General features: G+C 42.5%; 1 protein-coding gene across 2 annotated transcripts in view; it reads left to right on the plus strand.

The window, feature by feature from the left end:
* PLEKHA3 (pleckstrin homology domain containing A3) overlaps positions 1-15,050 on the plus strand; it is a 47,928-nt gene extending 32,878 nt beyond the window's left edge. Inside the window, exons 5-8 of one of the 2 annotated variants that reach the window (XM_056537196.1) lie at positions 2,013-2,177; positions 3,632-3,675; positions 9,575-9,690; positions 14,396-15,047. In XM_056537196.1, coding sequence (XP_056393171.1) covers positions 2,013-2,177; positions 3,632-3,675; positions 9,575-9,690; positions 14,396-14,523 — 453 coding nt within the window. In that variant the 3' untranslated portion in view covers positions 14,524-15,047. Of the gene's footprint in view, positions 1-2,012; positions 2,178-3,631; positions 3,676-9,574; positions 9,691-14,395 lie in introns of both variants that reach the window. The other variant, XM_056537195.1, reaches the window with a different exon arrangement.
* The last annotated feature ends 1,435 nt before the right edge of the window (positions 15,051-16,485 follow it).

Below are 16,485 nucleotides of genomic sequence, written 5' to 3' on the forward strand. Positions count from 1 at the left end.
TTTGAAGCCAAAATGATACTGTTTTTTGACTCGAAAAACAGGGGGCTCAATGTGGATTTGAGCTTCTTATTTCATTATCAAAATTTCTTATAACCTGTACTATACTGTATTCTCTTATAACCTGTGCTGGATTCTCTTTTACATCTCACTATGTCCTGCTAATTACCAGTCTCATCCCTGCTCCCCCCTCCCTCCCCCTTTTTCTCATTCTTATCTATTTAGTCTATGTTCCTATAACAGGACAATTTATGGCCCATCTTAGTGTGAATTCTCCACATCTATTGTCTTAACCCCTGCATATCTGTGAGATGTAACCTGTGTCTTCTACTTGTGAGCTTAGATTTGCTTTGGACTTGATAAAGGGAGGAATCCCGAAAGTTTGTCTCTACAAAATGCTGTTAGTCCAATAAAAAAAAAAGCTATTACAAGATACTGCAACATTTTATTATTTGCACTGCCATAAGATAATTCGGGCAGCAGCTCTGTCAGGATGGACAGAAAAAGAGGGAGAAGGTGCAGGAAGCAGGCCGGGTCATCTTCTCACTGCCAACCCATACCGCAATACCGGTTTGGCCCCTCCCCTGCGGGAATGAATGAATTATCAACCGCAGTGCGCTGTCCCCACATCGAGGAACTAATGATATGTGACCCTTGAGAGCTGTTCTGCCCCCCCCCCCCCCCAATTAAAGGGGTCATCCAGGAAAAAACTTTTTTTATATATCAACTGGCTCCAGAAAGTTAAACAGATTTGTAAATTACTTCTATAAAAAAAATCTTAATCCTTTCAGTACTTATGAGCTGCTGAATTTGAGTTGTTCTTTTCTGCCTAAGTGATCTCTGATGACACGTGTCTCGGGAACTGTCCAGTTTAGAAGCAAATCCCCATAGCAAACCTCTTCTGCAGTTCCCGAGACAAGCAGAGATGTCAGCAGAGAGCACTTTTGCCAGACAGAAAACAACAACTCAACTTCAGCAGCTGATAACTATTGAAAGGATTAAGATTTTTTAATAGAAGTAATTTACAAATCTGTTTAACTTTCTGGAGCCAGTTGATATAAGAAAAATAGTTTTTTCCTGGAATACCCCTTCATCAGCCCAGCACTGCGCTGTCCCCATCGGGATACTACTCACATATCACCTGCAAGCGCTGCCATCCTCATCCTCCTGTTTGTTGGGGCCGCCTGCGCTGACACTCTATACTAGTGGTCTTCAACCTCCAGATGTTGCATGCTGGCTGTCCGGGCATGCTGGGAGTTGTAGTTTTGCAACATCTGGAGGTCCGCAGGTTGAAGACCACTGCTCTATACTGTATCCCTATGCCCGGACTGCAAAAGGTAAACAAAATAAACTTTAACTCACCTTCCCTGTCGGTCCGGACCAGCTTCCTAGTGAATGGAATGTCAGAAAGCAGTCAGCCTATCACCGTCCGCAGCGACGTTCCGCCTCGGCCGGTGATAGGTTGAGCGCACTGTCATGTAAGAAGCCGGCTTCTTACATGACAGTGGCTCTCTGACGTTCACATCCCCAGGAAGAGCATAAGGCCAACGTCGGAACATGAAGCCGGGGCATAGGGATACCGCGCACAGTATAGAGTGTTAGCGCCGGCGGCCGCAACAAGCAGAGGGATGAGGAGAGCAGTGCTTGCGGGTGACATGAGTATTTACCACGCTGGAAACAGCACAGTGCTGGGCTAATAATTTAATTTGGGGGGTGGGGCGGGAGAGAATACCGCTATATACCATGGAACTGCCATAAGTTACAAAAATACCGCGATACACATATTAGATCATACCTCCCAGCCCTAATGTGTGTATCATATTAGAACCATATGTGTGTGTTATACAGTTACAATATGTACTATCATGGCAAGCATGTTACATTTTATGGGAAAGACCAATTTTAGTTAAATGGCTTATCCAGAATTAGAAACCTAAAAATATATCTACTTTCTTTGCAAGTTTACTTTTGTAGATTGTTGGAGTAAACTTTGTATATTCTGTGTTGTGTATTAGAACATGAATGAAGCATCTTCTCTGCTCAGTGCAACCTGCAACACATTTATTACCACACTTGAAGAATGTGTCAAGATTGCGAATGCCAAATTCAAGCCAGAAATGTATCAGTTGCCTCCTCACGAGTCTTTGGTGTCTGCGGTGTCACCGTCCTCTGTACAAATGGTAATATACAAGAACTTTGCATTTTCTGCTTTCATAGGCATTTGCCGCTTGTCTGTTTAGTTTGTCTTGTCACGTGTGCTGAGAAAACTTGTCTATAATGCTAGATGTGCTATTGAAAATAAAATCTACTATAAGGGTACGTTCAATTGAGCAGATTTACAGCGTATTTTACGCAGCGGATCCACTGGTGAAGGCTCTATGCTGTCTTTACACGTGCCTGCTCGTAACGGCGATCGCGGCCACTCTCCCTGCTCTGAGCTAGGCTGAGAGCTCCCGCGATGTGCGAGTATACTGCTACTCGCACATCGCAGTGTGTCTGCTCATAGCGGCATTTTGCCGCTACGAGCAGGCACATGTAAAGACAGCATAGAGCGGGCCTTCACCAGCGGATCCGCAGCGAAAATCCGCTCGTGTGAACGTACCCTAAGGGGGAGATGTATCAAAACCTGTCCAGAGGAAAAGTTGCTGTGTTGCCCATAGCAACCAATCAGATTGCTTCTTTCATTTTTAACAAGGCCTCAGCAAAATGAAAGAAGCGATCTGATTGGTTGCTATGGGCAACTGGGCAATGTTTCCTTTGCGCAGGTTTTGAGAAATTTCCCCCTGAAAAGGGAGGAGTTTTGGTCGAAGTCACATCGTTACCATTTTGGACCACAATGTCCGTTGTGCACATTTGTGACTTGTTAGTGACCGATCCGCGATATCTTAAATAGTTCGAGCGCAGTCCCATTAAATATTTGTTTGGTAACTAGTTAAATAGATATATTGAGGGAACTAGATCATTTCTAATATTAGTTACCTATTTGTGATTGATTGCTTCCCCTTAGGGTATGTTCACACTACGCATTTCCCGCAGAATTCCGCGAACGGAATTACGTGCTCTGAACATAAACATCAGTGTGAATGGGTTTCCGCGAGACCCGTTCACCCTGCGGAATTTCAGCCGACGAAATTGTTCCACGCAAAGAAAGAACATGTTCAGTCTTTGCCCGGAAGTCCGCAAACACTGCATAGCAGTCAATGGTGACGGTGCAGTGCCGCGCGGTCCTACCGCCGAAGTATTGCGGCGGCCGCCTGAATGGAATCTCCGCTCGCTGAATCCTGTGAGCGGAGATTCTGTTCATAATCCGTAGTGTGAACATACAGGGCTCCACCTATCAACTGCCGGGTGCTCAACTTTTTATTGTTAAAAATATATCCTAGGACAGTGTTTCCCAACCAGGGTGCCTCCAGCTGTTGCAAAACTACAACTCCCAGCATGCCCGGTCAGCCGAAGGCTGTCCGGGCATGCTGGGAGTTGTAGTTTTGCAACAGTTGGAGGCACCCTGGTTGGGAAACACTGTCCTAGGTGGAGGAAGGTAAAATATTTTATTCTGCTAGAAATTATGTATGTACTGTGGATGATGTGATGCATATCGAGTAAAAAAATTATTTGTTTCTTATTATATTATTAGATGAAGAGATCCATGAGCCACCCAGGCAACTACACTACAGACAGGTGAGACAGAGAAGACCACCAGATCACAACATTTTGATGGCCTGTCCTCAGGATAGGACATCAATATTAGATAAACTCTTTGACGGAGCCGATGCAGTAAAAAGCCGCAAGCAGAAGGCTCTGTACATTGTGTAGTGTCCATGCCAAGTTACTTCAGCTCAGATCCCATTGACGTGAATAGGAATTAAAGGGGTATTCCAGGCAAAAACTTTTTTTTATATATCAACTGGCTCCGGAAAGTTAAACAGATTAGTAAATTACTTCTATTAAAAATTTTTAATCCTTCCAATAGTTATTAGCTTCTGAAGTTTTCTGTCTAACTGCTCAATGATGATGTCACGTCCCGGGAGCTGTGCATGATGAGAGAATATCCCCATAGGAACTGGACAGCTCCCGGGACATGAGTCATCAGAAAGCAGTTAGACAGAAAACAGCAACCCAACTTCAGAAGCTAATAACTATTGGAAGGATTAAGATTTTTTTAATAGAAGTAATTTACAAATCTCTGATATTTGCAAGAACAGGTAAAGCACCCGGCACTGCTAATCCAATATGCCAGCCAAAATGTACGGGATGGATAATGCTGCTGTGACCTCAAGGCGGACCTTACTAGCTACGTGGAGGTGCAGACCAAAACAAGCAGGTAACTCAGATCAGTGAGTTTAACGAAGAAAAACAGAAGTCGCACTCACCACCAGAAGCAGTATACAAAGTCTTGTCCTTTATTCACACCGGCAGAGTGGAATAATAAAATACGGTCACACATGCGGGGAGTGAGAGCAGCTCTCAAGATGTGGGGGCACACCACCAGCGGCAACTAGTTTCGTGTCACAGGCTTGACGCTTCTTCCGGCCAATAAGGTGTATGCCTACCTGTTCAGGTGGGTAAGTATTTATGCAGCTTACAATGGGGGGAGGGCGTGGTGACCGTAACACATAACAATAGTGTGAAACAGAAAAACCACAAACCATTATAAAATCATGACATAACATAAACAATACTTAAAACAACACCACCTAGAAAAGGTAGCTGATTCACAAAAAAGCTGACAGATCTTGCTTGTCATTCATCCCTGTGGGTCCCATAGCTTTTAACCTGATAATCCAAAACGTCTCCCGACGTAGAAGGAAGGAGTGTTTATCAATGCCCACGGGGACGAGCTCTATTCTTTCGATTCCGGCAAAAAGGAATTCCTCGCTAGCACCGCCATGACAATCATTCATATGAGCGATGAAGTGAGGGGACCCCTTGCCCGATCTCAAAGAATAAAGGTGCTCTCACACACGTGCATTCAATTTACGCTTGGTTTTGCCCACGTAATATCTTTTACATGGGCAGATCAGGCAATACACGATGGGAGTCGATTGATAGGTGATCAACTGGTTTATAAATACATTATACATTTACTAATCTGTTTAACTTTCTGGAGCCAGTTGATATATAAAAAAAAAGTTTTTGCCTGGAATACCCCTTTAAATTGCAGTAACCCAACAAAGCCGCTACACAAAATTCTAGGCCTTCTGCCTCTAGCTCTGTTTGTGGTACAAACATCTGATCAGCAGGGGTAAAAGGAGTAGGAACCCGTTCATGAGGATAGACCATGTCCTGAGTAGATAATCCCTTTGTTTCCTAATGTACTAAGCATATTGACAGTTTTTTTCTTTCTTTTTGAAAGGACCACACTTCTAGAAGACTATATTTTTTCCATTAAACTGCAATGTCATTTTGGGTGATCTTTACTTTCTTTGTACATATACAGGAACTATCTGTTGAGTGGTTTACAAATTCTGACCACTGTGGTGACAGATTTCTGGAACAATTTTTGTAATTGGAAAACAAAAAAAAAAACTGTAGAGAAAAAATAGTAAAAAATGTTATACTACTTTCTGTTGTTTATTTTAACCCCTCTGGTGGAAAACTTTTTTTTTTTTTTTTTTTTTTACTGGTGCCAGAAAGTTAAACAGATTTGTAAATTACTTCTATTAAAAAATCTTAATCCTTCCAGTACTTATTAGCTGCTGAATACTACAGAGGAAATTCTTTTCTTTTTGGAACACTGAGCTCTCTGCTGACATCACGAGCACAGTGCTCTCTGCTGACACCTCTGTCCATTTTAAGAACTGTCCAGAATAGGAGAAAATCCCCATAGCAGACATATGCTGCTCTGGACAGCTATGGGGATTTTCTCCTACTCTGGACAGTTCTTAAAATGGACAGAGGTGTCAGCATAGAGCACTGTGCTCATGATTTCAGCAGAGAGCACTGTGGCCATGATGTCAGCAGAGAGCAATGTGATCCAAAAAGAAAATAATTTCCTCTGTAGTATTCAGCAGCTAATAAGTACTGGAAGGATTAAGATTTTTTAATAGAAGTAATTTACAAATCTGTTTAACTTTCTGGCACCAGTTGATTGAAAAAAATAAATAAATAAAAAAGTTTTCCACCCGAGTACCCCTTTTAACCCCTTAAAGACTCAGGGTTTTTCCGTTTTTGCACTTTCGTTTTTTTTCTCCTTACCTTTTAAAAATCATAACCCTTTCAATTTTCCACCTAAAAATCCATATTATGGCTTATTTTTTGCGTCGCCAGTTCTACTTTGCAATGACATTAGTCATTTTACCCAAAAATGCACGGCGAAACGGAAAAAAAAATCATTGTGCGACAAAATCGAAAAAAAACGCCATTTTGTAACTTTTGGGGCTTCTGTTTCTACGCAGCGCATATTTCGGTAAAAATTACACCTTATCATTATTCTGTAGGTCCATACGGTTAAAATGATCCCCTACTTATATAGGTTTGATTTTGTCGCACTTCTGGAAAAAATCATAACTACATGCAGGAAAATGTATACGTTTAAAAATGTCATCTTCTGACCCCTATAACTTTTTTATTTTTCCACATACAGGGCGGTATGAGGACTCATTTTTTGCGCCGTGATCTGAAGTTTTTATCGGTATGATTTTTGTTTTGATCGGACTTTTTGATCACTTTTTATTCATTTTTTTAATGGTATAAAAAGTGACCAAAATAAGCTTTTTTGGACTTTGGAATTTTTTTGCGCGCACACCATTGACCATGCGGTTTAATTAATGATATATTTTTATAGTTCGGACATTTACGCACACGGCGATACCACATATGTTTATTTATTTATTTTTTTACACTGTTTTATTTTTTTTTATGGGAAAAGGGGGGTGATTCAAACTTTTATTAGGGAAGGGGTTAAATGACCTTTATTAACACTTTTTTTTTTTTTACATTTTTTTTTGCAGTGTTATAGGTCCCATAGGGACCTATAACACTGCACACACTGATCTCTCATGCTGATCACTGGCGTGCATTAACACGCCTGTGATCAGCATTATCGGCGCTTGACTGCTCCTGCCTGGATCTCAGGCACGGAGCAGTCATTCGTCGATCGTACACCGAGGAGGCAGGTAAGGGCCCTCCCGGTGTCCGGTCAGCTGTTCGGGACGCCGCGATTTCACCGCGGCGGTCCCGAACAGCCCGACTGAGCAGCCGGGTCACTTTCAGTTTCACTTAAGAAGCGGCGGCCGCTTCTAAAGGGTTAATACCGCACATCGTCGCGATCGGCGATGTGTGGTATTAGCCGCGGGTCCCGGCTGTTGATGAGCGCCGGGACCGACGCGATATGATGCAGGATCGCGGCGCGATCCCGCTTCATATCGCGGGAGCCGGCGCAGGACGTAAATATAGGTCCTGCGTCGTTAAGGGGTTAAGGACCAAGCTCATTTTGGCTTTAAGGACCAGGCCAATTTTCGTTTCTTCCTCCTCGCCTTCTAAAAATCATAACTCTTTTATTTCCATCCACAGACCCATATGAGGGCTTCTTTGTAAAGACACCACTTATTTTACCATCAAATGTACGGCGCAACCCAAAAAATATTATTATTTATGTGGGAAAATTGAAAAGAAAACCATAATTTAGCAAATTTTGGAAGGTTTTGTTTTCACGCTGTATACTTTCCGGTAAAAATGACATGTTTTCTTTATTCTGTGGGCCAATACGATTAAAATTATACCCATGTTATATGCTTTTCTATAATTGTACCGTTTAAAAAAAAAAAAATCTCAAACTATTTTAACAAAATTAGTATGTGTGAAATTGCCCTATTTTGACTACCTATAACTCTCTAATTTTTTCGTATACGGGGTGGTATGAGGGCTAATTTTTTGCGCCGTGATCTGTAACTTTTATCATTACCACTTTTGCTTAGGTTTTACTTTTTTTTTTTTTTTAATACAATTTTTTTAATTCATTTTTTGGGATAAAATGTGACAAAAATGCAGCAATTTTGGACTTTTAAATTTTTTTACGTTTTACGCCATTCACCATACAGGATAATTAATAATATATTTTGATAGTTAAGACTTTTACACATGCGGCGATACCAAATATGTTTATAAATTTTTTTTTTTTTTTACACTTGGTGGTAAAATGGGAAAAAACTGATTATTTACGTTTTTATTGGGGGAGGGGATTAAAAAAAATTTTTTTTAAATTTTTTGTAGCAAACATTTGATTGCTAATACCGTTAGTGCTATCTATGCATAGGGCATATCACTGATCAGTGTTATCTGACTAGTGCAGAAAATCCCTGGACACTGTCAGAGGCGGGGGGGAGGGACTTCCGCCTGCCATTATGGATGATTGTATCCCTGCGGCAGCGCTGCGGGCGATCCGATCATCCATTTAAAGTACCGCACTGCCGCAGATGCCGTCATCTGTATTGATCATTGCATCTGAGGGGTTCATTACGGGGGGGGGTCCCTGGCTGCTGATAGCAGCCTGGACCTGCTGCGCATGATGCGAGCACCGGTCCAGTGCTCAGTCATGGCGGAGCGTAAATGTACGTCATGGTGCATTAAGTACCACTGCACCATGACGTACATTTACGTCCATTGTCGTTAATGGGTTAATGCATAATTGTCATAGGCTTTTTTTTTTTTTCCAATGTACAGAATATTTCTGTAGACCTGAATTGGTATTTTTTGCCTATGGAAGTCAGTGGGTTGCATTTAAAAAATTCATGTTTAATTTCTGTATAGTTCATGTGTGTATTTGTTCCGTATTTTTTACATAAGTAACAATCCTTAAAGTGGTACTCTGCCCCTAGACATCTTATCCCCTATCCAAAGGGTAGGGGATAAGATGTCTGATCGCAGAGATCCTGCAGCTGGGACCCCCAGTGATCTCCTTGCAGCACCCGGCGTTCTTTTAGAATGCTGGGTGCAGTGCCGGACTCTTGTGATATCAAGGACAAACCCTCTCAGTGCAAGTGTATGGGAGGGGATGTGGCGGCCGTCACACCCCTTCCCATAGACTTGCATTGAGGGGGTGTGGTGGGATGTTACGGCCACCCCACTTATGACGTCACACTACACCCCCTCCGGCACCGCACCCGATGTTCTAAATGAAGGCTGTGTGCTGCAGGGAGATCGCGGGATAGGGGATAAGATGTCTAGGGGCGGAGTACCCCTTTAAACAAAAAAGGAACAAATACATGTGAACACAAAATGTTTTTTTTATTTTTTATTTGTTCTTTCTTACAAAAGTGAGGTTAAACCTTTATACACAATATTCCATCCATGGTTTGACTATAGATTTGCATACAGACAAAATGTTCTTGTCATGGGCATCTGTACCTCTTTGATTTGGCAGCTGCCTGCTATTGGTTGCTGCAGATGAATTTACCGCCCATGTATATCTTTTAGTGTAGCTCTTACATATATAGAAGTGAAGTGTGCTCACACTGAGGCATAGGAGGGTTTTGCGGCTTAAAAAAATACAAAAAAAAAAATGAATTTCAAAGCTATGTTTTCAACATTGGAGAAACTTTGCATCTTACAGTTTTGCTTTTGTCCTTTTCTTGTGTAGGATTGGCTATTCCATAAAGGAGTCTACATCATCGTTTCACCGGGTGTCTAACAGGAGGAGAAGCGCTTATTCAGATACTGAAACTGTTAGTGATGGACCTGCAGAGGACACTGACAGTAAGAGAAAGTCTGCCTTTGCTCACCGTATATCGGCGGCCTTTACAACAATCTATGGGAAAGATTTATCAAAACGTGTGCAGAGGAAAAGTGATGCAGTTGCCCATAGTAACCAATCCGATCACTTTCCTCATTTTATATACATTTTTAAATAAAAGAAATCTGGTTGCTATGGGCAACTGTACACAGGTTTTGATAAATCTCCCTCAATGTTTAATATATATTAGGGATCGACCGATATCGTTTTTTTTAGGGCCGATACCGATAATCGGTGGAGGTTCGGTCCGATAGCCAATAACTTATACCGATATTCCGGTATAAGTTATCGACTATTTATCCCCCCGTGACACCGCTGCAGATCATTGATTTAAAGCGGGCGCTTTAAATCAATGCACTGCAGTGGCTTTTGCGGTGCCATAGACCGTCGCCGCCACCCGCTTCTCTCCCCCTGCCTGTCCGGGGGTCCTGAGACCTATCACCGCCACCGCTCCCCCCAACCCGCCGCACCGCCACCGCCCGCCCGACCTGTCGCACTGCGACTGCCCCCCCCGACCCGCCGCACAGCGAACGTCCCCCCCCCCCCCCCCCGACCCGCCGCACAGTGACCGACCCGCCGCACCGCGACCGCCCCCCTGACCCTCCGCACCGCGACCGCCCCCCCGACCTGCCGCACCGCATCACCGACCGCCCCCCGACCCGCCGCACCACGACCGACCCGCCGCACAGCGACCGACCCCCCCTGACCCTCCGCGACCGCCCCCTCTGACCCTCCGCACCGCGACCGCCCCCCAGACCCGCTGCACCGCGTCGCACCGCCCCGGCCCCATTACCTCCCCCATCCCCGGTTTTATAATTACCTGTTCCCGGGGTCCACTCTACATCTGGCTCCGGTGGCGTCCTCCTGAGCTGTCGCTGTGCGCACTGACGGTGGCGTCACGTCACGCACGCCACGTCACTGGTCATTGCGCACAGCGTAACGCAGGACGCAGCAGGAGCAAGAAGTAGCGTGGGCCCCGGGAACAGGTAATTCTATAACCGGGGATGGGGGAGACAATGGGGCCGGGGCGGTGCGGTGGGGGGTGCGGCGGGTTGGGGGGGGGGGTCGGGTTTAGGGGGTCGCGGTGCGGCGGGTCGGACGGTGGGGGGGGGGGGGGGGGGGCGGTGCATTATCGGCTTATCAGTAAGGTAATTGCCGATGCCGATAATGCCCAATATCGTCATTATCGGCCGATAATATCGGCCAGACCGATAATCGGTCGATCCCTAATACATATACATATATATTTTATAGGGTTTTTAAATCCTGTGTCACTATATTTATAGCATGGGTTCAAGACTTATTTTTATGTTTAAGTACACTACATTCGTGGCAGGGGTCTGCACTTTAAATGGACACTGTCATATATATAAAAACTTTTTTATATGTTGTACATCTTGGAAAAACAATAGTTTTTATAATAAACTTCTTTATAAAATGTTCACATTTTATTAAAGAGAACCTGTCACAAAATAAAACTTTTAACCTGTTCAGGACCCCGGGCGTACAGGTAAGTCCTGACACCCTTGGTCTTAAGGACCCAGGACGTACATGTATGTTTGTGGGAATTTTGGTCCCCGCCACACGCCATCAGCAGGCAAATGCCCAGGTCGGCGATTTGACCCCCCCCATGTCGGTGATGACACTATATGAGCAAGAATAAATGAATGATATGGAGCTTTTGAAATCTCTGACATTTTTTTTTTTAAGGGTAGGACGATTGTTAGGAGTAGTTAGGGAACATAGCCTGAGTTAGTTTAGAAAAGGTTGTTTGGTGACAGGTACTTTTTAAAGAAAACTGCCTTTTAAAATCAATCCACTAGGGGTCCCCATACCTCCTGGGACATTGAGTCCCAACACAGCCTGCAGCAACACTGCTGTAATACAGAGTTTTACCAAATGTGCCTCTAGCTGTTGCAAAACTACAACACCAAGCATGCCTGGACAGTCAAAGGATGTCTGGGCATGCTGGGAGCTGTAGTTATGCAGAAGCTGTAGGCTGATAGCTAATGGAACACTGTACCTACAAGTCCCAGCATTACAGGAATGACACACAAGGATGACACACATGAATGACATAGAAACATATATAAAATGTATGCATAACAAACCACTGTACTTTTAGCACTAATTTAGGAAGATGTAAGTTGTGTACAGGCTATCTCCAATAATCATTGTGTGTGTAAAACCAGAGAGGAAAGGGTTACAGAGCAGGGCTGCCAGGCTCACTCCTGAGAGCAGTGAGTCAGCTGAGTGAGGGAGGGGGAGGAGTCATCACAGTGCAGGCAAGAAATGGACATGCCCCTTCCTTTGGGAAGATGGAAAAGACATTGAGCAGCTATAATATGCTATTTTCTAGTGAAATATCGGTGATGGAGACATAAAAATTATATGTAAATGATAAGGATCAGTAACGTATGCATTTGTTTTTGTTTGCTTTTTTATGGGAGGGGGGGTGGGGGAGAGAGAGAGATCTGGCCCACCAAAATAACTGTATATGTTCATTCAAAGGACAACATTTAAGGAAAGATTCATCAAAACCTGTGCAGAGTAAAAGTTGACCAGTTGTCTATAGCAACCAATCAGATTGCTTCTTTCATGTTTAAATAGGCCTTTGAAAAATTTTTAAGCAGCAATCTGGTTGCTATGGGCAACTGGACAACTTTTCATCTGTGCAGGTTTTTATAAATTTCCCCTTGGTCACTAGGAGACTGCATTTGGTCCGCTTTGCTGGTTTGCCAGTAAGTATACCATGAACATAAGGTACTTTTTAATAGTATGGACCCAGCCCAAGTTGGCTGCCTGAGCGATCAGAGAATCTGAGGGACCCCAGAAGTGGTTTTCCCTCACTTCTGTTTTCACATAGAGAGTACTATGCCTTACTATGTGCCAATGGGCAATAAGTATCTGGAAAAAGTGCTACCAAAATAATGAACAATCTGCCTCTTTGATCAGGTGGTCTCTTTACATAAGATCTCTTCCCCCGATGTAGTAATTTCTCAATGGGACTATATGCAAGAAGTTTATAAAATATATCCTTGCCCCCATGATCACCTCTTTATCTTGCATATCTCCTGCACAATTTAATAGCTGCATCCATATGTCAGTGATGTCTTTCTTAAAATATATTGTCTAAATAAAGGGTTGAAATGAATGCGGTCTTGTGTAATGAAAAGTTATTACATTTTCTGCCTCATTTTCAGTCCTTTTTATGTCTGCTTTTCTTTCATTTGGAGCCTTTTATTGAAAGGGATGAAAATCTGTCCTGGTCATTTGATGGACTAACAGCTGATAACAGTTAGTCAGGATATCAGGACTGTGTCTGTACTTGACAGATTTGCCTCCCCTGGGAGTGCACGCAGCACTGATCGCGGGGCCGCTCGCTATTAACCCTTTAGCCGCGGTGTTCAAAGTTGATCGCCGTGTCTAAAGTGAAAGTAAACTGCTGCCGGTAAGCTCAGGGTGCTGTTCGGGATTGTCGTGTCTAATTTGCTGCGTCCCGAATAGCTGTAGGACACGAGGAGGGTCCGATCCGAATGACTGCTCAGTGCCTGAGATCCAGGCATGAGCAGTCAAGCGGCAGAATCATGGATCAATGTTATCCTATCGGATAAAAAAGATCAATGTAAAAGATCAGGGTGTACAGTGTTATAGCCCCCTATGGGAGCTCTAACATTGCAAAAAAAAAAAAAAAAGTGAGAAAAAAAAAAGTTAATAAAGATCATTTAACCCCTTCCCTAATTAAACTTTGAATCTCCCCTCTTTTCCTATAAAAAAAAAAGTGTCAATAAAAATAAACATGTGGTATTGCCACGTGCGGAAATGTCTGAAATATAAAAATATATTGTTAATCAAACCGCACGGTTTATGGCGTATGCGCAAAAAAATTCCAAAGTCCAAAATAGCGTATTTTTGGTCACTTTTTATAACATGAAAAATTTTATAAAAAGCGATCAAGAAGTCTGATCAATATAACAATGGTACCAATAAAAACTTAAGATCACGGCGCAACAAATTAGCCCTCATACCGCTCCGTACCCGTAAAATTAAGTTATAATTTTGAACGTATACATTTTCCTGCATGTAGTTATATTTTTTTTCCAGAAGTACGACAAAAATCAAACCTACATAAGTAGGGTATCATCTTAATCATATGGACCTACAGAATAAAGAGAAGGTGTCATTGTTACAGAAAAATGCACTGCGTAGAAACGGAAGCCCCCAAAAATTACAATATGGCGTTCTTTCTTCACTTTTGTCACACTTTAGTATGATATTCTTTTTTTGCCATTTATGCCGTAGATTTTTGGGTAAAATGACTGATGTCATTACAAAGTAGAATTGGTGGCGCAAAAAATAAGCCATCATATGGATTTTTAGGTGCAACATTTAAAGAGTTATGATTTTTTAAAAGTAAGGAGGAAAAAACGAAAATACAAAAACGGAAAAACCCCGGGTCCTTAAGGGGTTAAGGAACAATATATTAAAAGTTTAGTTTGGTGACAGGTACTCTTTAAAGCAGAGAACTTGGACACTGAGGAATTAATATAGATTTTGGAAAAATTGTATAAGGTGTGTATGTATAGTATAATCGTATAGCGTGTATATGTATAGTGTATAGTATGTATGTATGCTTTCTTGCTGTAACTAACGTGTACATTACTACAGGACCTACACACTGCCCTCGAGTTGGAATCAATGGTGGATTTCCTTCAGCAAGCGGCGCCGAGGACAACAAAACAAAGCCCAGGAATCCGTCTGAAGCCGATGACTCTCCGGCCTCGGTGTCTTCCTGAAGTCTGAGAGAAGAGCTTTAGGTGTTAATACACTTTGTAAAAGTCCTGCTATGCAAAGGCAGCTTGTGTCAGACTTTCATGACCTAGAAACATTTGTTGGACCCTTTTTAGATGGATTTTGCTGCACTTTATATAATACTGTAAGAGCAAACTTTGAAGTGAGTTTTATCTTTGTACAGTTTCTTTTGCAAAAGTATTTTCCTACCAACCCTCACGGTGTGAATGTGTGTACTTGATCAAGCCGCTGTATAACACACGTGGAATATGCAATTTGTATTGTGTGGTGTTTTTTTTTTTTTTTTTTAACATGTAACAAACTGAAAGGTTAAAATACATACTTCAGTAAATTTTGTCTGCCAGGACATGGAAGGCCAAACCCATATTGACATATAGGAGAGCTCTTCTGCACTGTTTCCTCTTCTACATCTTTACTACCCATTTGAACGTATGCTCTGTGATAACACTTTACTCCCCTGACATAAAAGGGATATGTTCACTGCAATAAAAGGGATGCAACAGAATCTGTAAGTAAAATATATATAATTTATATTTGAGATATAAAATATATATATAAAATATATATATATATATATATATATATATATAATACACACACACATATATACACACACACATATATACACACACACATATATACACACACACATATACACACACACACACACACACTAGCTGAGTACCCGGTGTTGCCCGGTTTTTCCTTCCTAATCCTTGTTGGGGAGGAAAATAAACAGAGGAGGAAGCTTTTGACTTCATATCCCATCCTCATATATTGTTGTCATATCCCGGTCCTCCAAGATGAGCGAATTTACAGTAAATTCGATTCATCACGAACTTCTCAGGTCGGCAGTTGATGACTTATCCTACATAAATCACTTCAGCTTTAAGGTGCTCCCGTGGGTGGAGATTCTTTCCTAGGACTGTATCCACCTTTTCCAGCCCACCGGAGCACCTGAAAGCTGAACTCATTTATGCAGGATAAGTCATCAACTGCCGAGCCGAGAAGTTCGTGACGAATCGAATTTACTGTAAATTCGTTCATCTCTACCGGTCCTCCTATGTCGACCTCCTGTCCCGACCCGTAATATGTGTACCAGTTATTGAAATATCTCCAGCCCTACAGAAGTTATGTGAGAACATACATTTCCCATTGATTTGCATGGGACTTTAAACAAAAACCCCGACCCTCACAAATGGGGGTAGTTAAGGGTTAAATTAACTATCCTATATTTTAAGTGGACATATAAGTAACATGTGACCAAGTATTATCAAAATATCCCCAGCCGTTTGGAAGTTATGCAGTAACATATATTTCCCATTTACTTGTATGGGACTTTAAATATAAACCCCGCCCCTGGCAAATGGGGGTGAGTAAGGGTTAAATCACCTATCCTATGGTTGTTGGATAAGTAACGTGTGTGCCAAGTTTCATGTTAATATCTTTAGCCGTTTGGACGTGATGCTGGAAAACACACACACACACACACACACACACACACACACACACATACATACATACACGTTGAGTTTTATATATAGATATTTATTTATATATCTCAATCAGTACCTATAAATTTAAATATGTCTGCCATTGATTTCCGTTATGCAGAATTAAACCTACCTTAAAAGAATTGTGCCAAAAGAACAGACATCGTGAACATCCCCTGTAGCAATCTAGGTTAGTGGTCTCCATACTGTGGCCCTCCAGATGTTGCAAAACTACAACTCCTAGCATGCCCGGACAGCCATTGGCTGTCTGGGCATGCTAGGAGTTGTAGTTTTGCAACATCTGGAGAGCTAAAATTTGGAGACCACTGTGCTAGGCCAAAACTGCAGGATATGCACACGTTGCAATGGCACCACATCCCTGCTGTGCTTCTCCAGCCATTGTAAAACTACAACTCCCACCATGCATGAGTGCTAGCCTGTCAAGCCTGTACA

Source organism: Hyla sarda, chromosome 8, assembly GCF_029499605.1.
Source record: "Hyla sarda isolate aHylSar1 chromosome 8, aHylSar1.hap1, whole genome shotgun sequence".
Lineage (NCBI taxonomy): Eukaryota > Metazoa > Chordata > Amphibia > Anura > Hylidae > Hyla > Hyla sarda.